This window comes from Camelus ferus, chromosome 2, assembly GCF_009834535.1.
Source record: "Camelus ferus isolate YT-003-E chromosome 2, BCGSAC_Cfer_1.0, whole genome shotgun sequence".
Lineage (NCBI taxonomy): Eukaryota > Metazoa > Chordata > Mammalia > Artiodactyla > Camelidae > Camelus > Camelus ferus.
The window spans coordinates 11,856,583-11,881,662 of record NC_045697.1 but is presented as its reverse complement, the minus strand read 5'-3'; the positions used below and the strand labels follow the sequence as shown (position 1 = coordinate 11,881,662).

At 45.7% G+C, this 25,080-nt stretch overlaps 1 protein-coding gene and 1 long non-coding RNA gene across 2 annotated transcripts; one reads left to right on the top strand and one right to left on the bottom strand.

Annotated features, from left to right (window-relative positions):
* Positions 1 to 534: 534 nt before the first annotated feature.
* On the bottom strand, positions 535 to 23,239 carry LAP3 (leucine aminopeptidase 3). Its single transcript, XM_032494547.1, is given in 14 exon segments — positions 535 to 1,103; positions 1,568 to 1,677; positions 2,465 to 2,544; positions 5,899 to 6,001; positions 6,852 to 6,940; positions 8,118 to 8,242; positions 13,188 to 13,346; positions 15,905 to 16,044; positions 16,046 to 16,070; positions 17,237 to 17,396; positions 18,435 to 18,540; positions 19,010 to 19,064; positions 20,557 to 20,672; positions 23,081 to 23,239. Coding segments are annotated over 14 exon segments (1,560 nt in total). The 5' UTR covers positions 23,183 to 23,239; the 3' UTR covers positions 535 to 913.
* On the top strand, positions 2,875 to 8,184 carry LOC116668070. The gene is made up of 4 exons (XR_004325148.1): positions 2,875 to 2,992; positions 3,516 to 3,630; positions 4,548 to 4,668; positions 8,067 to 8,184. It is a non-coding gene; the product is annotated as an uncharacterized LOC116668070 (long non-coding RNA).
* Positions 23,240 to 25,080: the final 1,841 nt, after the last annotated feature.

Here is a 25,080-nt window from a genome sequence, read left to right as displayed (position 1 = left end):
ATTTGTGGGTAATTTGATTTACACAATACAAATGTGGAAAGGGAAAAGCTTTCTTCTTAATCTGAACAAATGGAATTTTTACTGGTTGTAGTTTCAGGTGGTAAGCAAATAGTTTACCCATTGACAGTCCCTTTTGTGGTCTTATTTCAGTATTTCAAATAAATTCCACATCCATTCAAGTCACTGAACTGAAAGAAAGCATTACAACAATTAAGAATGCCAGCTCTGGAGGCAGACTGCCTGGGCCTAAATTTCTGCTCTCCCACTTACTCGCTTGGTGACATCGTTGGCATGTTGCTAACCCTCTCTTGTGCTTCATTTTTTCATCTGTAATATGAGGATAATAGTACCTGCCTCACAAAATCAAAAGCTCATCACTGAGTGCCCCAAAATTATTAACATTGAGAAAATACCTGTATCACTGTGCCCCAACTTAATGACTTCGTTCATATAAAATAGCCAAAAGAGACAAGTTACATTATAGCATCACTGGGTTTATGGTAATATGTAAGTAAATACCAGAGCCACAGCAGAGAGTGCAGAAAAGTTGGATTTATTGTTTCTGACAATTGCACAGCAACTTTTAGTTTGTTCATATTCCCAGCATCACAAATCTGAAATACAGTTTTGCTCCTCAGTTACAAACATATACTCTGAAAAGTGATTAGGTAGCTTTTAAAAAGTCATCATTTCATAGAGGATCTTAAAAATCTTTGTCAAGCAAGATATTAACTTTACCTTTCTAAATCTCTGCATAAAATGAAAAAAAAAAGGCATACAAATTTCATTTTGCTCTATGTTTTTAAATACCATCCTTTGTTTCCCTTAAAAGATTTTTATCTATTCCTTCAAAAGTGTTCAGAAGCTCTCTTGCCCATTTAAGACAGAATGAAGGACTTTCAGAGCACCTGAACTAAGCACTGTCTTGACTGAACCGAAGCAGAAACTCGATCAGGGTCCTCGTGGGCCTCCCAGCCATGCCTTTGCGCAGGTATGGAACCTCATCTTTGTTGGTCATCACACCTGCTATGTCTAAATGCGCCCACTTAGGATGAGTCACAAATTCTTTCAGGAAGGCTGCAGCTGTACACGCTCCTGCAGATCTAAAGACAGAGACAAAAATCACTATTTAACCCCAGGTAAATGTGCACTAAACATTTTATTAAGATCCTCCATCCTTGCCAAGTGGCTTCTATGACCAGAGAGCAAAGTCAAAGTTAATGAGACCTATTAAGAAAACCCAGAAATCACTTTCAGGATATTTATCTTTAGACATAGCTTTAAGCAGTAAAGGATAAATGCTGTTTCCTCTGGTAATGACCATTTTGTCCATCTCCTTCCCTTACATTTTGCTTAAAATGACCTTTAGATTTGAAAACATGCCAAATTTTGTGAACCAGTTGGGAAATACCTTGAAAATAAAAGAGAAATGAATGCTTACGAGCACTTCGGCATAAGGAAATCTGGATAGCTGAACATTTTGTGAAAAGGGTTTAAAATTGAAAACAGTCATTTTGGCAACCAATGATGACTGTAAAAATGTCCTTTTATAGCCCACTCCACATACCTGTATTTCCCAATGTTATTAACATCAGCAAGCTGGCATTCTACGACCTGTTTTGTGTAATGTTCAAAGAGAGGCATCCTCCAGACACGGTCTCCCGTCTCAATGCTGGCCTGGAGAACAAACAGTGAAGCTACACAACAGATTCCAGAGTCATTCCAGTTAATCAAAAGATTTTCTTGTGAATTATAAACGAAACCAAGGATGTTGTAAAAACAGTCCCACTAATTTGTAGAGCATTTGCTAAAATCATCAAGCTAATATTATTGGTCTCAGTCAAATTAATAAGCTGGTATCCTATAGTGCAGACAAGCTTTGCTGGTTTGATTAGGGTGAAACAGTCTTTGTGACGTTTGTGGCCTCAGTGTGCAGGGGAAACACATGCCTGGAACTGCACCACAGAAAGCCAGATCCTAAGACAAAATGACCTTGTTACTTTGTGTAATGACAGATGTGGGAGACTGCTGTTTGGAAGAGGCTGGCTGGGAACAGGCTCCAAGGAGGCACAGAGAACCACAAAGGTGTCCTTCTTACTGCCTGCTGAGGATCCCGGGCTTCCCTACTTGACTCATGACACGTATACATTTAAAGGCCATTCCTTCCTTTAAAAAGCTGTCCTCTTAACCTTTTCTACATCAGGGACTCGACAGTATGGCCACAGTATTTGTAAGTCATTTCCCCGTCATTCTGAGGCTCCTGGAGGAGGGGGCATGTGGCATCACACCCGTAATTTTGGAACATTTATAGAAAACCACACTGAACCAAGTTTACTGCATTTTCATTTCAAAGGCAAATCTACAACATAAAAATCACAAACACAGGGTTGAAAAAAATGAAGCCTTCCAAGGCTAGAAGAATTAAATCATCTCCTTCATTTAGGTCTCTATGCATTATTCCTACCTCAAATAGTTTGTTCCACAGCCAGGAAGAATTGGTGAAGACCCCAGTGGCACCAGACCCCAAAGCTATGTCCATGGCACCTGCAAGACACAGCCCTCTGGTCAGCGTTCAGTCTCTCCATTTACGTGACTCACTTTATCGCGATATTCACTCTCGTGCAGTGGTCTGGAATCAAATCTGCAATGTCTCTGAGTGTGAACATGTCATAATTTACTTACTAATCCATATTTAGGCATCTCTAATTTTTTTAATATTTTTAATCACATCTCAGTAATTATCTCCTACAAGACTTTCATCATGTTTTTCTGTTTCATCTTTGTTTCCTTCCCCAAGTGTGTCCCACTGGCTGATTTCTCATTTAAAATGAACACGTTAAAAGAAAAAAATCAAGTTACAAAATTCAGATTTTTCAGGTTCTCCCGAGCACACTCTTGAATGCCAGCAGCCAGGCGCAGCAGCCCAGCACCATCTCCAGTGGTTTCGGTATCATTTTCGGGCAGTTTCATTTGTGATCTGCTGGGCCCAGTGGTAAGCTCTGGGGCAGGGATCACAGCTGACTCTAAGCATATACACTGCCTGGCGCTTATGAGTTCTGTATTTATTGGAAGGAAAAAGCAGAACCCACCATCCTTAACTACCAGGACACTCATGGAACATCAGAGGAGATGCCACTTTTAAGATGCGATAAATCCTACAGTTTTCACAGGTGGCACTTGCTGCCTATAATGCAAGGCATGTCCAGGTGGCACCTTAATCCTTACCCATGATTTTGCATGAACGACTGGTTAGCATCTCCCCCAAGGAAAACTGAAACTCAGATAGTATATATACTCTGTTGTGTAAACTTCACTTTTTTTAACAACATACAATACTTTCCACATCCTTAAATTTCTTTGCAGTTAGGATTAGTGGCTGTCTGACACCACTGAATAATCCCCTCTGCTTGCATGTCTGTGGATAAGTGTTTGCGCACGTCTCTGATTTAAGACATAAAGCTTAGAGCCCTTGTTTCATTTTGTTAATTTTGGTTAATCTCTGTGGCCACATACAGGACCACAGTGATGTAAACGGACCCCAGCCCCGGGGAGGGAGCAGCACTTCTTCAGGACCAGATGGCTCTGTGCCACTAGGATGCTGGACTGCATATTTTTCCCAAGAAATCACAAGTAAATTACATTAAAATTACATAATAGTAAGAAATTGCAAACAGTTGACAATTTAAAGCAAATCAGTTTTGAGGTAGTGACTTGTATGTAAAAACCTGTGATTCCACATGACACCTGAGCAACTTGGATCTGTTTGGGTCATTAGTTCCTTCGGGTTTTGTGACTCTACCTCCCAATTATCTCTCAAACCAAACCTCTTCCCTGCACCATGACTGCTACCACCATCATCTACCACTGGACTATTGTAATAGTTTAAAAAAAAAAAAACTTACTGTGAAAAACTTCAAATATACACAAAGCAAAGGGAATAATTTAATGGACATGCAAGTCCTCATTAGCCAGCACCAGCAATTATTGAGTCACAGGTAAACTTGTTTCACCTAAACCCCCCAGATCCGATAGATTATTTTGAGGCCAAATGCAGACACGCATCCCTAACAGGCACACTTACACATCTGTGAGAGTCTGCCACCCCGCACTGCCCACCAGCCTCCCTGACTGCCACCGTCTCCTCTGGCCTTTCCCCCACACATTTGGCCCACGGCAGCCAGGGACCCTTTCACAGTGCAAACGTGACCTTATCATCCCCACTCAACACTGCTCAGTAGCTTCCCGCTGCACTTGGCTCCAGACTAAATCCCGTAATACGCCAAGGCCAGCAAACTGGCCTGGAGCATCCCCGCCCCAGGCACACTCTGCTCTTCTCCATCCTGTTCCCATTGCCCCCTCCTATGGTGCCCTCTGGGGGTGGGGGGACTCTCTTCCCTTCCTTCTCCCCCTGGTGATGACTCCTTCTGATCCTGGCTAGAGTAGCACTTCTCAAGACGAGATGCCTGCCCTCCCAGACCTGTCAAATCCTCAACTGCACAGGCTCTCACGGATTCCTTTTAACTCAGCTTCTCTGTGCTTGTTGTCAGTGTGAGGATCTGCTGACCACCTTTCCCCACGAGATGCAGGCCTCGCCTCTGTTCTGAAGCAGCCATCTGCAGGAATTAAATACTGTGTCGACTACCATTCAAGGCACCCACTACATTCCAGGTACTGCAGTGGGTGCTGGTTATTCTCTGCCTGTGGTCTGTCTAGATGACTGGGGGCTACATCTCGAGTGACACGTACATGCTCATTACTGCTTGGCTTCAAGTCAGTGGCTTTTCCCACCCATATTCACTTGTCCTCAAGACAGGATTCCTCTCCAGCCCATAAGAGCCTTGCGTCCGTGTTTAACTTTCGCATGGAGAAGATGAGCACTGACCGCAAGCCAGATTTGCTGAACTGAACAGGGAGACAAAAGACCATAAAAATACTATGTCGCCAGCCTGAAAAAGGGACTCTTAGCGAATAAAACCGTGGACTACTGTTAGAACCACATAAAAGGAAAACATGAACCTATTTCTGTTAAAGGCTCACATGATCAGAGGAAGAATTAAAACCAAAGGATAAAAAATGATCTGAATTTTAATCTTAAAAGAGGCAGAGACAGAGTGAATTCCTAGAAAGAGAACTGTTGGATGCAAGATTACAAACACTGGGTTTTTGCAATAAGGCCATGCCCACTGTCATCCCTTTGAACATCTGTTCATTACAGAGCCAGTGGTGGTGTCTGCCACAGGCAGGCGCTGTAGTAAAGAGGCCTTCCAGAAACTCCCTCCGATTTTCATGACGTTGTGAAGCAAACAGACTTCTCCCCACATGCTGATGGTTGAGGGGATCAGGGAACTTGCTCAAGGCTGACAGGCTAGTAAGGTGCACAGCTGGGAGCCCCCCTTGGGGTGGCCTTAAAGCCACCATGCCTCACACGGCACATTACCCTGCCCTGTCTCTGCGGAATGAGGATCTGACCACCCTACCCCCAGCGTTTTATTTCTGTGTAACAGCAAGTACACAAATTCAGAAAACACCCAGTGACATTATGCTTAATAAAAACAACTGCCGATTTGGGGATTCGGCACCTATCCTTTCAGACGTATCCAATGGCCATGGTAACAGAAAACATCTCTTAGCATCATTTTTCAATGTCACTCTGGATGGACTGACCTGACCCACTTGTTATTTCTTTTTTTAAAGATAACAGCCTGGGATGTTTTAAAACAACCAACCTATTATCTGAAACAGTTTACAACCACAGAACGATTCTTTCGGTGAAAGACATTTGAATGCAAATGGAACGAGCCAACTTTTAGGGGAATAATGTCCCGAGTACAGTGTGTGCACTCGGCACCAATCAATGAGGCTCCTTCCAACAAAAGCAGGAAAAGCTCGCTGTCTGACCTGTCAGGGTGGCGGCATCGATGATGACCTTCGGGTTAAAGCTGTGCGCGTAGCAAAGCGCGTCGGCCAGGATGAGTCTGCCCTCGGCATCCGTGTTGTCCACCTGCAGAGAGGAGGGTCAAAAAAAAAAAAAGGTAAGATGGTACAAGCAGTGAATAAAAAATTAGACACTCACAACAATGTTTAATTTAAAAGTAAGAAAAAGCTGGTGTGACGTTTGGCATCGAGTATCAAAAACATACTTCCGCTAGAGTAGGAACATATTTAATCTGAAGAGCAAACATCAGGTAATCGTCCCGGTACCAGAGCTGAGGACCAAATGCTGCTGACTTTGGACAGTGAAATAAATAGAAGTGTCTGGTTCTACCAATAGGTTTGTAAGAGGAAGGGTCAAGATTTCTAAAAGCAAATAAACTAAAGGGTTTAAGAAAGATGTACGAAAGTATGTATCTCCAGACAGGGGGACTCTTGAGACGTCAGCAACCTCACCTACATCATCTCCCCTTCTTTTAAACAGAGGCTCAGTTTTTGGGCAGTGTGTCACGCACACACACGCCCCAGCGGAGGACCGGCTGCCACATCCCCAGGTGCAGGACGTGTTGTCCCCCAGAACACGTCACTAAACAGAAAAAGTTACCGCAGCAAAGGTCTATTCAGAAAACAGCCTGCACTTTTACTGCTCTGCCACGCCCTGCGGGGCTGGCTGCAAATTCACGGTAACTGGTGTGTACAGCCTAGAGGAAGAAGGGGAACAGTAAGGTAGGAAAACCAACTTGAAAATTCCCATAAAGAAACACTTCCCACTGCACAGAAAGCTCCTCGTGATGAAGACGGCGCCCTCCCCCACGTGGAGCCCGCGCTCTGCACCCCTTGGAGGTGCTTCTGTGGCTCCGCGGGGATTCCGTCAGGAACGCCTGAACGCGGAGGCTGCGCTGCGTCTGCCGCTTACAAACCTGTATGGTCTTCCCGTTCTTGGCTCTGACGACATCCCCAGGCTTGTTGGCCCTACCGCTGGGCATATTTTCACAAAGAGGGGCCAAACCTTTAAAAAAAATAAATGAAGGAAAATGGAGCGCGCTGGGTCCAAATGTGCCACTCGTGGGACCGAGGTCGCCAGTGGGCCAACAGATAGCACGTTAACCAGGTGGTCAGGTTTAGCGTCGCCCGTGTCCCAGGCGACACGATGTGCACCAGCAACAGGAAGCACACATCGCTTGTGTAGCATTCTTTCCCAAGAAGTCCAGCCTGATTCTATCATGAAGAAATAAATAAATCCACATTGCAGAGCATCACAAGAAAAGCCTGGAACTTTTAAAACTGCTGATGTCATGGGAGAAAAAAAGGGGGCAGAAATAGGTTCTAGATTAAAGAAAACTAAAGAGACATGGCAACCGTATATGCAATGAGTGATCCTAGAGTGGCTCCCAGATTTCAAAAATAAATGGAAATAAATGTGTGGGTGTATAGACACACATGGAAAATGAACATTTTTTTGACAACTGGGCAGTTTGAATTTAATTACTATATCAATCCTCGGAAATGATACTGATCCTGTCATTACACAGAATGTCCTTGTTCTTAGGGGACATGTACAAGGGGTGATGTGTCATCATGTCTGCAACTCACTTTCAATAGTTCAGCAAAAAGGAGGAGGAGAGAGGAGGGCCTGTCAGATAGATCCAGACTGCAGTCCTACCTTCCCGTGCAATGGATGTGACACTGGGCAAGTCACTCGGCCTCAGTCTCCCCACCACCGCACCCCGGTACAAGGCAACCTCCCAGCACTGTGTCTGGCACCCTGTACTACAAAGACTGCTGCTACGTACTCAGCACTTTTTCCATCCCAGGCATTTTGTGTGTATCAAGGCATTTAATCGGCCACAACCCTGTGAGGTAATCACCAGCCTGATTACTGAGCATTTCCCATTGGAGCAAACCGCAGACTTGACATTCTGTGCCCTCGACTGCTACCACTTTTTGCAGAAGTAAAACAAATCAATTCTAGTTGCAGCCCACCATGCAGAACACATTTAACTCAGTTCAGACAAGAAAACACTTATCTCAGCTAGACAGCTTCTGCTGCGTGAAAACCTATTTAAGAACCATTTCTTGATCTTTTCAGATTAATAGAAATCATGCTTTTTGTCTCCATTTTACTATTTGACCAGATTCCAGAAGCTCTCTGAGACCCACCCCACCCGGCCCCGCTACCCACTCACCTACGAGGTTGATGGGCAGGTCAAGCTTGGCAGCAGACACGATGGCGGAACAAATGGTGGCGGCTCCTCCCATGTCAGCCCTCATGAGGTCCATGTTTGCAGACGCCTTGATGGAGATGCCACCACTGGGGGGAAAGGACAATGTGTAATGATAACAGCAAGGAAGAGGGCTGGAGCCACTTTCTTCAAAAAGAATGTGTAAGCTCAGGGTGAACTACCACACAAAAGCACCATCAAATTTCCAAACTGCCACCTGGAGTGAGTTCAACATTTTAAAAGATGGCTTATGGTTTCAATAAAAATAATCCCAGAAATACAGGTGGGCATCTGAGCTCATTTTATTTCTGCCTGAGTGACATTTAAGCCAAACGTTACATCATGCAATCAATGCTGTTCAAATTCCATCTCTATATTAGCTCGCGAACTCCTCACACCCACGTAGATTTGCCTTTTCAGCAAATTTTATGAATCAATCAACTTATTGAACCTGAAGGTCACACATTGTTAAAGAAAGCTGACAGGTTTCAGAAGACTGGGAGGACCCCTTCCCCCCCACCCCCAACGGGGACAGGACAGGGGAGAACAACTCCCTCTGCCACCCCCGAGGTGTGCTGGCTCCTGCTGTGGCAAAAAATAACCCACATCAGCCACAGGCACCAGGAAGACGCTAACCCAAAGCTTCAGGGACGGTGCCCAAACACAAGAGCTGAGAAAGGTTTCAACTGGCAAGAAACCCAAGCCACCTCCCCAGACAGACGTCTTTAACTAACAAGTGACTTTTCTGCTTCTGGTGTGTAAGAATCCAGAGTGACTTGCTCCACTGACTGCGCAAGCTGCCAGGGGCTTCGACGTTAAGTTCTGACTGGGATCTGCTGCGGACGTGCCCTGGTGACAGACACTCAGCTCCTTGCTCTAACATCTGCTCGCCTTAGAAATCAGGTCCTGATTCTTACTCACCTCAGAAGCACTTTATAGTTACAGAGTTGTCATTTACACCTAGAATAAGGTTATCTAATGGCTCAGAATAAGAAAAGAAGTACATCCTAGTCCATGAAGTCCCATGGGGGTGAAGGGAGCATGATGGTGCATGAGGCTGTCCTACTACTCGCCACATCTATCTCAAGGCCACTTCTCTTCTGGGAGTTCTACTCTTTGTAGGACTCGTTCTAGATAACCTCCAGTCCAAGGTCAGCAGGCATCTCTGCTCACCCTTTAGATCTGCCTCCAATCCATCCATCTCTTTTCTCCTGCATCCCTCCTAGTTGAGGCTACACCACCAGTGATCTGGAAGTTTACCTGGTTCCTATATGTTCAGGTCTCCCTCTAGGATAATTCCATTCTATTACCTACACAACTACCAAATGTTCACCAAAAACAAAATAAAACAAAACTATCTCGAACAAAATCCCGGTAGGCTTTTGTGTGTGTGTGTGTGTAAAAAAATGGCAAGCAGTTTCTAAAATTGAAATGCAAATGCAAGGGACGTAGCCAAAGTAATTTTGACAAAGAAAAGCAAAGTTGGAGGACTCCTATTACTAGATTTCAAGACGAAGCTGTAGCCATCGATACTTGGTCACAAGGTCCTGGAGGAAACAGTGTCCAGAGATAGACCCACAATTATGTAGTCAACTGATTTAACATGGTGCCAAGGTACTTCAATGGAGGAAGGGACAGTCTTTTCAACAAATAGTGATGAAATAAATGGATACCCATATAGGAAAAAAAAAACCTTCAATGCTTTTTATAAGTATACACGAAAATTCAAAATGGCACATAGCCTTAAAAGCTAAAACCGTAGGAATTATTGAAGAAAACACTGACTTGGCATATGCAATATTCTCTTAAACACAGCAAAAAAAGCATGAACCATAAAATTAAAGCTTGATAAATTACACTTCATCAAAATTAGGAACTACTCTTCAAAAGATACCACTTAAGAAAATGAAAAGGCAAGCCTCAGAATGGGAAAAAATATTTCAACACATCTGTCTGACAAAGGGCCTGTATCTAGAATACATTAAAAAAAAAAAAACCCTGTAACTCATAAGACAAACACTCCTATAATAAAGGGTAAAAGATTTCAGCAGACACTTCACTAAAGGTGATGTACGAATTAAAAAAAGGCTAAACATCATTAGTCAGGGAAGTGCAACATAAACTCCAGAGATACCAAGACACACTCCCTGCAGGGGCAAGAAATAAAAAGACCGACACCATCAAATGTTGGCAGAATCCTTGTACTTTGGTGGTGGGGATGCAAAATGGTACTACCAGCTTGGAAAAGTTCGATAGTTTCTTACAAACTTAAACAGGTGGTTATACAACTCAGTCCTCCTTTCCTAGGTATTTACCCAAGAGTAAGGTAAACCTCTGCCCACCCAAAGGCTTACAGATGGTCTTGGCTTTATTACTAATAACCCCAAACTGGAACAAACCAATTTCCCTCAACAGATGGCTGGATAAACAAATGTTTATATTTCCACACAATGGAACCCTACTCAGTGATATAAAGGAACAGATTACGACCCACAGCATGGTTAAACCTCAGAGATAATATGCTGGGAGAAAGGAGGCAGACAGAAAAGATTCCATGTGTATGAGTTTCTGGAAGAGGCCAAACGAATCTACAATAACAGAAAGATGACTGGTTGTCCAGGTAGGGGGTGGGGGAGGAAGTGACTGCCAAAGAGCATCGCCCCCAAACTCCCCAAGCAGGTTTTGGGGGCATCAGGGAAATGTTCTGTTTTCATAATCGTGGTGGCTGCTGCAAGGGTGAATGAATTTGTCAAACTCGTTGCACTAAACACTTAAAGGGTGGCTTTTACTGTATATATAATTCTCACGTCATTCCCTCTGCTGGACACCCTGCAGTTACTTCCAGCTGTTCTTAGAGCAAAGTTCAAAATCTAACCAGGCCCAGGACAACCCAGCTTCTGGCTACGTCTCCAGCTGAACCTCGTCCCTTCCCCCAGCCATGCTCAGCCGCGGCCACTCTGGCACTCCATCGGTCCCAGGTCCCTCCTCCTTCCCGCCTGCAGCCTTCACCTGCTCTTTCCCGGCCCTGCTCCCAGCACGACCAACTCCCTTGTCCTTAACCGTTTACGCTAAGACTGACACTCCTTCTAGGAAGCCTCCTCTAAACCCAAAAGACCAGGTCAGGCCTCCTTGCTCAATATTCCCATAGCAAAAAATTCAAATATGGATTTAAATTAACAATAAACTTCACCCTGAGCATCAATGTTTGCATTAAGATTCTAGCCCATGATAGTATAAAACCATTTTAATTAGCAAGACATTTAAAGACAACTTAACTTTCAATCTCTAATTTTTATATGCTGTACCTTTTTATAATACTTTACTACAACAGTATATGCATGTAACATAAATAAATGTGCCTATTTCAAATGGTATGAGCTGGGATCTTTCACTGATGGGCTACATAATGAAGACCATTGGGAGACCAGCGCCTTACAGGAGGGAACGTGAACCAGTGAACAAGAGGCGTTACAACCTGCTGGTACAAGGAAGACCGCCCTGGCGGCCAGCTCTGCCCAGGACAAGGCATCACAGTGCCTAGAAGCACTCTTGTAAGGATAAGATTCAAACCACGTTTCAGGCAGAATTCCTGAATGAGTGCAAAAATGGACTAGGACCTCAAGATTTTTGGGATCTCTAGCAGCATTTTCCAAAGCAGTTTCCATGGACCACGATTCCCTGAGATACAAATTCCCTTCAAAAGGAAATTTAGATGTCAACTATATTTCAATTTAAAAAAAAAAAGGAAATTTAGAAGATGCTATATTCTAGACCCCCAAGAAGTCCTGACAAAGTTAAGACAAAACAAGATAAAAAACTCATTTGTTTTATCTAACCTAGTTTTTTTTTGTTTTTTCCCCTGGTTAAAAACAATAAATTTTATTTATATATCAGTAATTATAATACGATGTTTTGAAAAAATATATTCTGTATTATATTATGTGCTAGAAATAAAAAATATCGAATGCAATAGACCCACATAAATAAAATCAAGTGATTTCCAGCAAAGAAAAAAGCAATATAATGGAGAAAACATAGTCTTTCTTCAAATGGTGCTGAAAAACTGGACATCCACATGCAAAAATCGATTCTAGACACACATACCTTACACCTTTCACAAACATTAACTCAAAAAGGATGACAGACCTAAATGTAAAAAAGATATAAAACTCCTACAAGCTAATGCAGGAGAAAATCTGGATGACCTTGGATACAGCAATGACTTTTTAGATACAACATCAAAGGCATGATCCATGAAATAAAGAATTGATAAACTGGACATCATAAAATGAAAACCCTCTGCTCTTCAAAAGACACCATCAAGAGAACAAGAAGACGTGGTACAGACGGGAAAAACAATCTGCCAAAGAAAGATCTGATAAAGGATTGTTATCCAAAATCTAACCTAGCTTTCTGATCAAGTGATTCTTCTTACGTCTCACATTTAATTAGCACCCCTGAAACTAGTATTTAGTAGCAAATGCTTTCCATGGGAAACACCAACTCAGCTTCTCCTTGGTTGAAATAACTAGAGTGAGCTTCCAATTCTAAGGAATACTTATGGTTTAATACGATTAATCAAAGCTAGTCTGGTCAGCAAAAAAAGTCCTCTGAAGTCAGCAAAGGGAAGACAGCATGACCCACACGGCTGCCTCATCATCCACAGCAGTCTTCAATATGTACACAGGAGAATCAGTGTGTGGGGGGAAGATTTTAAGACATTTTAAAGACACAGCTGAGTTTGACTTCCAACTCTGTTATTTTTAGGGCTTTGAACAAACTGTTTGACCTCTCCAAGTCATGGATTCCTTCCCTGTAGAATGTCTGCAGTGCCCACCTCCTGGGGGTAAGACTGGGGCTAATATATGTAAAGGGCCTGACAGCAGGCAGTTTTTAAGTGGGAGCTTAATACATTTAAAATAACACATAAGATCTGACCCAAACCAGGCTTTTGAAGCAAATTATACACCAAATAATACAACTGCATACGAAGCATTCACCACAATACAAAGCACAGATACAGTAAAGGCATACCTGTCGAAGGTGATTCCCTTCCCGACTAACACCAGCGGTGGTTCACCTGCATCGGGGCTGCCTCTGTAGTGAATTTCCAGGAAGACGGGAGGCTCATCGGACCCTTTGGCCACACTTAGGAATGACCCCATTTCCTGTTCCTCAATCCAAGACTTGGGTCTACAGGGCAGAAAAGAAAAAAAGTAAATATATGCTGCTATCTCTATTTCAAAATGACTGAGAATAAACTCATCTGTGTGTAAAATAAAGTGTAACACACAAGCTCTTAAAATACACACATATTAGTGCTTTAATTATCACATCCTATCTGTTTTCTGTATATTCCTGGGTCAGTCCCTTCATTCTGAGCTGGTTCCCCCATCTATAAAATGAGATCAGTGACACCTCCATCAAGAGATTAGCTATAGACTTACTAAGAGGATCCATGTATGATATGTAATGTGACATCAGGTAATTATTTGATAGTTTGCCCCTAACCCACTCACATATTTCTACAGTTTTAATTTAAAGATGAAGTCAACAAGGCTCTGAGATGATAAAGGAGCTTAAAAGATAGCTAAGGGGCCTACTGTTTTATTTTTGGTCTTTCTATAAAAGACAAAGCAACAACCAATCGATAAACAAAAAAAACCCAACAAAGCTACACTCCACTGTTTAGACTACAAGGCCCATTTCTTTGTTTTTACAGAATTGCTGAAATTCAATCTTTTTAATGTAGTCAGACTATTTCTCACAGTTTGAGAAGACGTATCAAAGGGGGAAGACTAGTTATTACTTAATAAACCTGGGCTCGATGCAGGTAATTCAACGGGAAGAGTCCTTGGTGCCAACCAGGAGGCAGACGCCGTAGGGTGACTCCTCCTAGGCCGGGGGCACGGAAGGGCCCTGCACTGACTTCTGGCCACAGTAATTAGGCCGTGGGAAAAATCCTACCCTCCCACAGACCAGAAACAACCACGTCCAAGGACGCTCCTAGCCGTTTGTTCAAACTATTAAACTAGGCCTTCGTCATGGGGAGATGGCCGCCCAAGTTTAAGAGGGAAAAGAATACAAAAATGGCAGGTACGACAACTAAAAAAAAAAATCACTTCAAAAGCAGCAGGGCTGGGTAATGTGGGTATTCTTAATCACAAACTCAGTGCTTGATGTTTTATTGAAGTCCTGCCCTTCTGGCAGTACAGTCTGCATTCCTCTGACTTGCTCCCACCCGTGCCGGAGCGGGTCTGATGCAGCTGCTGCAGTTTGAGGGGTTACACCCTACCCGCCCCCCTCCTCTCTGGCCGCCTTCCCTTTGCTCCACAAGCCCTGCTGTTAACTTCTAAGCAACGTCCCTGCCTCTGCTAAGGTGCCTTTTCATCTCTTCCACAGCCCTCTCCACCTCCCTGCTCCTGCAGCACCCCCCGGGCCCCACATTTCCCTGCCTGTTCCTTCCTACAAGGTCCTCAGTTCTCTGGAGACAAGGACCCCCGCCACCCATCTTTATGTGCCAAGTTCCCAGACACAGAGGAGGTGCCCTTACCATGGCCACACAGCCACAATCTGCTGACACAAAGCAGCTCTGGTGTCTCCTCAAATAAAACAAGGAACTGCCTTGGCTAGGATACCTTTTTAGAGACTAAACATTGCTACAGAATACATAGTGGCCACTCCAGAAATTTTATCAAGCTCTAATACTGTGTTTTCTATAGACTACACCTTTTCTTCACTCTGTCTAGACTGTAGGGGCTCTTCTTGAAAAAAAAAAATGTGACCTCTAATTACAATTAAATACTGTCTTCTTTTTCAATGGAAATTCCCTTGAGAAACAGCGTCCATAGTAAAGGATTCTTCAGGTAAAGCAAATAAATAGCTATTCATTTTCATCATAAACTCCCAAACACTCAGACTTGGCTTAAAGGGTTACAAGGAGTTCCCAGGAGGGTAACAGAGCCTAGAGGGACTGCCTTTTATGTCCAACAGCCTAGCTGCTGACCACACCCCAGCTCTGGTATCTAATCCAGCTAAGGGACTCCACCAGGCGGAGACTCACTCCATGCCAAGTCAGGTGTGCTGTGTTCCTCATGTATGTCAAAAAGAGAAAAGACAAGGAAGAATTAACCAAAACAAAACATAATATGTTAAGTTCCTCCAAAAGGTAAGATAAGAGTTACCATCTGATCCAACAAATTCAACTCCCAGCTACTTGCCCAAGAGACATGGAAACATGCCCACACGAAAACTGGTACACAGATGCTCACAGCAGCATTATTCATCAGATCCAAGAAGTGGAAGAATCCAAATGTCCATGAAACTGATGTCTGGCGGGGAGGGAAATGAAGGGGACTGCTAATGGGCAAAAGGTTCCTGTCTGGGGGTAACGAAAATGTTCTAAAATCGATTGTGGTGACGGCAGCACAACTCTGTGAATGGACCAGAAATCACTGAGTTGCATATTTTATGCATGAATTAAATTTCAGTAAAACCGCTACAAAACACAACACACAACACACACACACTATGGAGTGTGAAGTCATGACACTCTCTCCAAGGCAAGGCAAGACACGATGGAAGGAACCTCAAACAGCCCTCGTCCCAGCTTGTGTGCAGCTGCTGGGGGGGTCATCTCACCTCTTGGGTCTGAAGTTAACTCTCTGAATAGTGAGAGCACTGGATTTTAGGGTCTGTGAGGCTCTTCTGGCCCTAACATCCCACGAGTCTGTGACATAATCCTGAGTTACCTGATGTGGACGTCTGTTTTACTGCTAGCACTTTTGAGATTCATCTCAATCAGTTCAGCAAAGTTGGTTGGCGTGATCTCATTAGCAGGCATCTCCATCAGGTAGCGGGCCAAGTTCTGCCCAGAAGCAAAGAGGAGTCCCCCTCTGCCAGGCCTCCTGATCCCCACTGGCAGGAGAAAGCACAAGGTCATGGTCAGACAGCCTCCCTGGAACACTGAGTGCTGGCACAGCTCAGGGGCTCATACTGAAAATGATGGACACACGAGACCCGGATTCATCCTTTGTGATTCGACCCGGGGCAGCAGCCGCTAGAGTTTATACAGAGCTAGAAAACACGGTCCCCCACTAGGGCCTAGGGGAGCCAGGGGAGCCCCAGCATCCTCCCTGTATAAAGAGGGGGTTGGACCGATGGGCCTCCAAGTCCACCACCCAAACTGATGGCAGAGGTCTCCACAAAAAGGCCCACTTCACCCTCCTTCGCTGCGTCAGCAGTGCTGCGGTCCCAGGGGTGACTGCAGAGCCAGCACGCCCTGCTCAGTCCTGGCGGGGACCCGGAGGCCCTCCCCACCCGCCCTCCCGCACCATGGGGCACGGGAAGGGAAAACAACGCGCATCATTTACAGGGTTCTCTTGACAGGTTTTGTCTTTCGATCATAAAAGCCCCACAAAATCGGAATTACAACTCTACTCAACTAACGAGGGAAATGAGGTGCAGAGACTGCAGTCACGTCACTGAGGTCGCCCGGCCAGGAAGTGGGAGCCAGAGTCAGAGCCAGGCTGACGGGTCACTGAGCCCTCGTTCTCATCACAGTTGCCAACCACCAGGCTGTACGAAGATGCCCGCTGTCCCCCCAGCACCATCTCCTGAAGGTCTCCCCTCCTAACAGCAGGGACCTCATCTCCCAGAACCCAGAACAGGGCTGGAGTATAGCTGGTGCTCAAAGACAAGTCTCCCCACTAGACCATGAGGGCAAGGATGTATCCCTTCATCCGTGTTCTCTGGCACTCAGCACAGTGCGAGCAGGTGCTGGTTAGATGGAAATGATCCACATCGGAAGCTGCTGGGACCCATCTGTCATCTTATTCCCGCGGCTGAATCCCTAGGAGCCAGGCAGCAGGGAGGGTCTGGAGAGTCACAGGAGAGACATGCACAGGATGAAGCCAGGGGCAGAACATGGGGACAGTCATCAACCTCCTGAAACGGCTACAGTGATGAGGAAGCCATAGACAAGCCACATGGCAGTGCTGGACACGGAAAAGAGGCAGCTAGTGTCCAAAAGGCCCCGCTGCCAGAGCACGGGGAATGCATGCGTCCCTGGTCTGTCCCCTCACCTTCCATGGAGCTTCGGCGACACGACCGTCTTCTTTTTTTGCTTCAGGTTGTCGCACTCATACAGCCCGAGCAGTGCCCCCTCGGCCGCGGCCTGTGCATCTCCGCAGGGGTCCACCTCCACGGAGGGGATCTCCAGCTCCTGAACCTGTCTGCACCCCGCTGCCCAGGGACAGAGGGACCGGAAAACAGTCAGACAGAGACACCTTGGAGAGCAGAAGGCAGGGACGTGGTGTGGGGGGTCAAATCCCAGCGGACACTTGACCTTGCACCCTGAGCCTCCCTCTCCCCTGCTGTCCAGTGAGGATGGGCACACACCCACAAGTGAGAGGCAGGACAGACCGACAGATAAGATGACTGCTCCAGCTCCTCGGAGAGGCTGCTGTTGCTAGAACCACTTCTGAAACAGCAGGATCTCCTGGTGACACGGCCCAGCCCCCAGGAGCTTCCCAGGTTGAAAAAAATGTCAGAGAAGTGACAACACTAAAATTATATCCAAGGAACTGAGCCACGTCCATAGTAACAGGGCATTTTATTAAGCTCAAGTCAGCAGAATCTCCCAACTAAAAGTCATGAAATGATCAGCCAGCACGAACATGACAGTAAATTTAACAAGCACATATGAATACACAGGACCAAAGATCGACCAAGCTAATTATCACTACCTCAGCAATGGTTTTCAAAGTATCTTTAATCATAGTTTCGATGGTGAAGGCCCTGTCCTGCGCTCAGCTCTGAAAGGACCCAAGGGCAGCTTTCACACCATCCACGTGACAAACGCAGACAGGCACACACGTCCGGTAACTAGCGATAAACAAGTGCCCTGCCCTTTGCGTCCATTTTCCCTGATTTATAAATGTGATGCCTCCATGTGATTTATAGTCGGGCCACACCAGGGCTGCATCACAAGAAGGCCTTTTTGGCAAAGTAGAGCTCTAAGGCCAACACCGAGTGAACAAATGGTCATGAAAGCCCCAGACACAAGTTAAAGAAATAGACAAATAAAATTCCATAAGCTAACCTTCTGTATCTAAAATAAGGCCAAGCACGTTCGGTAAGGGGAGCTTTGTAAAGAGATTTGTTTGTGTCAGTATAGGAGAGGCGGGGATGGTGAGAGGTCAGAAAGAGGGGAGGCAGATAATCTTACAGAGCGATCCTCAGGAATCTTTCATCAGGATGAAAGTCCAAAAGTTAACGAACCTGCGACAGCAGCTCTGATGTTTTCTTTGCCTTCGTGCCAGTTTTCCTGGTCGTCAACTCCGGCGGCCTTTTTGCCAAGACCAACCACCACCACGCTGGGGAAGTCCTGTTCCCAGAAAAACACACAGTCAGCCGCTTTCTGTCTTGAAAGCACCCATTTCCAGCAGGAAACGTGACATGAGCTCGCACACAACCACTTTTAACTCCACATGGGGCAAAACTCGCTGCGAAATTTGGTTTTGTTTTTTTAAGCCCTATTATCTTGGTAAAATCTTAAAACTGTGTGTTTGAAAGGTTGAGTGAGGGTAATCCTGTAAATAACTCTATGATGTCAGTACCACAGCGATGGCAGCTGAACCAAAGCAGCCTGCAGATTGAGGAATCGAGAGGCAATACTTTTTGACAGCAATTTGCCTCTTTACAATCTGAAATAATACTTGTGGCTTAACACCAGGGTAAAACTGTACATACTACCTGATGCAAAATTTTCTGCACAACTCTGCAGCCACAATTCTCGGCACATAGTAGGTGCTCTCTAAGGGGTTTGCCAGATAAACCTTATCTTCATCTCATACCTCATGCAGACCATAAAAGGTTCGGGTTTTGCCTGCCTTCAGGGGTGGTCCAGATCTGAAACAAGAAGAAATAGTTGTTTTAAAAATTCTGGTTTGAGGGGGAGGGTATAGCTTTGTGGCAGAGCATGTGCTTAGCATGCATGAGGTCCTGGGTTCAATCCTCTGTGCTTCCATTAAAACAAATAAATAAAATAAAACAAAATAAAATAAAATAAAATAAAAATTACAGTTTGCTCTGCTCCCTTGAGAATGCACACAGACATAACGTTAGCCTTATTACAGCACTACTACTTCTATGAATTTGCTGCACTTAATGTTTTTATCAAAACACAGAATTCTCTGAGGCCAGATTTCTCAGACGCAGCACTTCTAATTCTAGCTCAAAAACTATTCTGCAAACTTCAAGATTAGATTTAATACAAACTTATTTGAAAAAGACTGTAGGAAGTGGTGCCGTGGACAGGTAGCACATGGCTGCAGAGGAGAGCTGAGCACTGGGTGGAAGCTGACTTCAATCTTAAATCTAATAAAAGATGCAAGACACCAACCTAAGAGGCTGACCTGACCGCAGTGTGTTCGGCTTGGAGGTGTTTTGTGGGTGCTTATCCACAGATGGGATACTGGGCAATTTCCAAAACAAAGCAGGTGACAGCGCCAAACATACAGCTAGGGGGTGCTGGTGCCGCAGCCAATAGCTGTCAGTCAGGAAGGCCAGGCTGTTCTGTACCTGCATATGTTAGCTTCTGAATTAACGAATTAATCAAAGCACTTCAGAGAGCAGCCTACTGGTGAAGCACCGGTAATTGATAGGGGATGCAAATTCTGCTACCCAATGATTAGATAATTAATTGCTCTAATTATCAGATGACACCTGTCAGATGCTATAGGCTATCTATAATCCAAACAGTATAAAGTTGCAGTGGACTAGGTTGATACCTTTATTTCTGTTAAATGTGGCCTGCAGCTCAGAAGGACGTGGAAACACCAATGTTTTCCTGTCTTCCCCAGATCCCAGCTAATGCAGGAATGGTTAGAATCTGCGGCCCCACTCAGATTTACTGACCTAGAATGTGCAATCTAACTACACCCCTAGGCGATTCACATGTCCCTTTAGATTTGAAACTCAAGGCTTGTGACTGAAAGGAACAGTCTCCTCAGGCTGTCTTGAACTAGTCCAGGACCTGTTGTTCCCTACAAGTGAAGGGAAATAGAAAATAGAGAGACTGGTGGGGAAGTGGGTAGAAAGAGGGTGGGGAGAAATGAACTGGAGCCAGGGGGCTGGGCTGAGGAAATCTGGTACTTTCCAGATCCTCCTGGGTCAGTCTGTCACAATAAGTTTGTGGTTTCGTTGAAGTGTCCTAATTTCCCAGAACTGTAGACCCATGGGATACTGACAAAGTACCAATGTGCATTCCAGAGACACATTCTTTCACTTCCACTGAGAAGACACTGGCCAGTTTCCATCTACTAACAATAAAGCACAGAAAAGATACTCTCTTTCACTTTCGGGGCATTTAAAAAACTGGAAACCATAGATGAATACTTACATGTTCAAAACTTCTCTCAGCTTTCCAGATACCAATTTATCAAAATTCTCCCCTGCACTTGTAAGCTGGGGCACATCTTCTTCTTTTTCTTTGCTATAGATTCCTAAAACAAGGCCCTGAGAACAGGAGGAAAGGTGAAGATAATTAGGGTAGATCCCTTAGAGGACCTCAAGGGTTCCCAAATTCCAAAATGAGCTAACAATTTCATCCAAACCATGTTCCAGTCAAGGACAGAAGAACAAAGCCAAAACAGAAGCAAGTGCTGGGCAGTCAGCTACACTCACATTATGCCTGAAAGCTTCAAATTCCTGCCAATGCAAGACCACAGTGACTACCTGTCTTGGGTCTTCATGGCCCCTCCCAAGAAAGAGCTTTCAGAACATAGAAGGCTTTTTTCACTTTCAAATAAAGAGCAGAAAGGTGCTTTGTTTAAGAAAACAATTCCATTTGTAAGCAAGTCAGAACTGGAAGGGGCTCAAAACATGCCACCACCAAAATATGCCACTTGGGCATATTGATTAATTTGAGCTGCAGGCAGCTGAGAAACAGCAGATGCAGGAAGGCCTCTCTGACCTCCCCCTTTCTACCCAAAATCTGGTAATAAAATTTCCCAGGAGAAAGGTTCTCTCTCTGTACCAGGCAGAGAACATTCTTATCACCAGAGACTGGGAGTCAACACCAAAATGGACCTGTGCAAACAAACCTACTAAAATAACCCTCATCCTCCCCCATACATTTCCTAGTCTCTCACAACGTACTGCCTCTAACCCAGCTTCCTTTGCTTTCCCGCATCCCCACAATTTCTCATCCTCTGTTTAAAAGGGTATATAAGCTTTGAGGCCTGAAGACTTCTTTGAGTCTTCACTATCCTTTTGAAGATTCCCATGTATGCATAAAAATATGAAATAAAACTTGTATGCCTTTCTCCTGTTAATCTGCTTCATGTCCATTTCATTCTTAAGTGCAGACATGGAACCTAGGAAAGTAGAGGTTAAGTTTTCCCTCCCCTACAACCTTCAAATGCAAATCTGCAATATTCTAGGATGCCATCCCAATCGATGCCAGTGGCTGCATCTGCACCCTGGCCAACTCACAGGCTGGGAGACAGGAAAAGAATGCACCTCCCCTGGAGGGGCAGGAGCAGAGCTTTCTGTCCAGCACTTAGTGGTGTATCTTTCATCTGCTTAAGCACCAGCCCCCAACACCTGAAATAAAGAAGTAAACCTAGGAATCACCATTTGCCTTTGCACAGCAACTTATGACTTTAAAAATGCTTTCTGATTTACGGCAAGTCTGTGAGGTGAAAAGAACATGGAGTCTTCTTCCCACCTGACGGATAAGGAAGCAGAAACCTGGTCTGACATACTAGCCCGTGTGAACAGAACTGAGCAAGAGTCCGTCCCCGTTTGGCTGCCTTCCCTCACAGTCCTCTGTCCTTTCTACACTAAAAATCATACTGGGACTTAGATCAAATAGTGTCCTGTCTTTTCCATCAAAAAAAAAAAAAACAGGCTTTCTCTGCGTTGGTAACCTTTCTAGGTTCTAACTTTCCTAATACTGCCCGCTGTCTGGGACTCCATCATGCAACCAAGTAGGGAACTGACAGGCCAAGATGTTACCTGAGTAGGATTATTTCCACGGTATTGGAAAGAGCAGGGGACAGACCGCTCCTCCTGTGGCCACCTGTGATTCAGGGGGAGGCCTGAGCTCAAGCCCTATCTAGAACGTTCCTCCCCAGGGACAGTCCTTCAGGTCCTCAAGCGTGACTCCCACGTGTGTGCTCCTCCCACTGAGCCATTTCCCTTTTTCAGATCCCCCAGAGCCGAAAAGTAACCCTCTTCACAGCGTTTCGGAGCTCAAGTAGGTGGAGAGGCGGGTCTCCTGCAGGCCACTCTCCTTTAATTTCACAAAGAGCTGGTCTCTCTGCAAAGCCCTTTGCCCTAGAGAGATGTTATTTTTCTCCAGAAACCCTTCCAGGCAGTTTACTCCCGGAAGACCTCTGTTTTCCTGGCCTCCATCGTCAGCGGGGGAGGGAAGTCTTGGTGCGGAGCTCGGAGCCAGTGACTGGCCAGCTCTGGGATCCTAGAGGACAGTTCACCGCACCAAGCCTGGGCATCCTCCTGGCTAAAGTGGGGGCAATCCTGGCACCGTCCTGCCCTAGGGGACTGCCAGGACTTCACAAAATAATGAGATAAAGGCACGACACAGAGTGGGAGCTCAGAAAGCGATAGCTAAGGCTGTCATCGTCGGCCGCAGAGTTCGGATCCTAGGACTTCCAAACAAGAGAAGGGAGAGCGCACCCTCGGCACAGAGCCCGTGGGAGAATGCAGGGGGGATCGGCAGCCCCGCGCCGTCTGCCCCTGCCAAAGCCGAGATCCGCAAAGGCAGGGAACTTTTCCTTTTAGCCGATGTTGGCAGCTTGGCTCAGAAGCCCGGGTCACCGCGGCCTTGACCCACCCGGAAGCCCCAGACGCCCGCGGGCAGGACTCTCGCGGCGGTCCCGGAGCGAGCCGCGGCCCCTCACCTTCGTCATGTCTGCGGCGGCGGGACCGGGTCCCCAGAAGCGCCTCACGCTCAGATGTCGGACGGCGACTCGCGCGGCAGCCGGAAGAGGCAGCAAGAACATCTTTTCGGCTCGGCCCCCCGCACCGCCCTCCACAGAGCACGTGGCGCATGGAGGGCGGGGGCGCGCCTGGGAGCCCGCCTCCGGGGAGCTGCGGGCGCGCGCCTAGGAGGCGGGGCAGGTGCCAGGGGGCGTGCCAGGCGTGCGCCAGGGGCAGGCTGTCGGCTCGGCGAGGACCAGCGTGCGTGCGCCTGGGGGCGGGGCGGGATCCAGGGGGCGGGGCCGGCGGACTGGGCGGTGCTGGAAGGGACGCGAGGCTGTGGCGTGTGCTCCGGGGCGTGCGGGCGTGCGGGCGTGCGCGTGCGCGTGTCCGTGAGGCTAGAGAGGAGGAGGCTCCCGGAGGAGGGTACCACGAGGGGCGGGGATGGAGGCGGGGCATCGGGGAGAACTGGCGAACACGCAGCTTATACAGCCAAGGTCTGAGTAGTGAAGACCTCCTGCTGAGTTATTTCTATTACTGTCCTATTTTTGAACTTTTTGTTGTTTGAATTTCCATCTGGTCTAAGGGTTCAGCATTATAAGGCAGTCAGCCCAAATGCTGTCTTTGAATAGAGAAGCTTTGCTAATAGCGCCTAATGTTTTAATATATACGTTTTAAAAGGGGTTTTACATTTTTTATTGTTAAAAATAGACAATTGAATGGAACTCGGAGAACATGATGAAGCACAAAAAGGAATACGAAAGTGAACCTTCATGTTACATTAGTGTCTGATCCTAACTTTAGCTGGATCTTTAACTTGGGCCACGAAGTCGGCGGCGTCCACGAACTAAAGTCCGCAATATCCTGGTCTCATTCTCCGGAAGGAGAGAATATCTGTATCCCTGTACAAAGGCGGCACGTAGTAGAGATTTGACTGTCCGTTCTTGAAGGCTGCGCAAGTTGGGGATGGTGGTCCTCTCTGGCTTCCACCTCCTTCGGATAATTAAAGAGGAGTTGCATTATAAACCCAGTAAACTCAAAAAAGTGCAAAAATAGAAAAAGCTTGAGATCAGCCAGTAGAATGAGGAGATAGGTGACTGAGGAGGACATCGGGGTATGGAGGAGTGTTTGAGAGGGTGTTGGCTTGCCTTGGGGTGTAGGGCTCAGGCTTGCCTGGAATAAAAGGTTATAAAAGAGGGTAATGCTGGATTAAAGAGGATCTTGAAAGGCTAAAAGAGTTTATTATTGACGTGGGAGTCAACATGGACTCAATCATGTTCTTTCTAGAAGCTGGGGGAGGTAAAAGCTATTATTTTAGTGCAACTGTTAGAGGTTAGAGTCAAGGATGGAGAAAGACCAAGCAGTATAGGGGAAGTTGTGCTGTGGTGGAAAACCATGCACGGTCCAGAAAGACTCCTGTGGGTTATCTGAGTGAGATTCTACAAAGTTCTTTCACAACTCTGTAAATTGTTATGCATTGCAACATGAGTCTTAACTGCAGATTATGTCCTGTCCGGTAGAAGCTCAACTGACAACCTTCCCTCTCCTGGAGAAAACCTAGTCTTGTCTCCAGCGGCACACTCATTTCAATATCCCTCGCCTCTAAATGTTATCAGTTCTCAGAATTCTCTTTCCTCCATAAGCTAAAGAAAACCTTTGACATTATTCATTTCTCTATCTGTATGAGTCATGATTTTAACTTCTTGGGAAAATTATCTTTTAACAACAGGTAAGCTGGCCAGAGCCACGAGTTTTTGATGGAACTTACCAGGTGACTCTATTTGGGAAATGAACTGCAGAATCAGCTTGATACAGCTTATGAATGAGGCAGAATGTATCACTACCCTATTTAGGTCCCTAACACTTCCCTCTTGCTTAGGAAGAAAGAAGCTGTGAAGGTGATGGGGAATTTGCCAACTCTGATGTAACAACATTGGGATGTTGATGGGGAAAGTGCATGGAATAAAGTCCAACGGGAGCT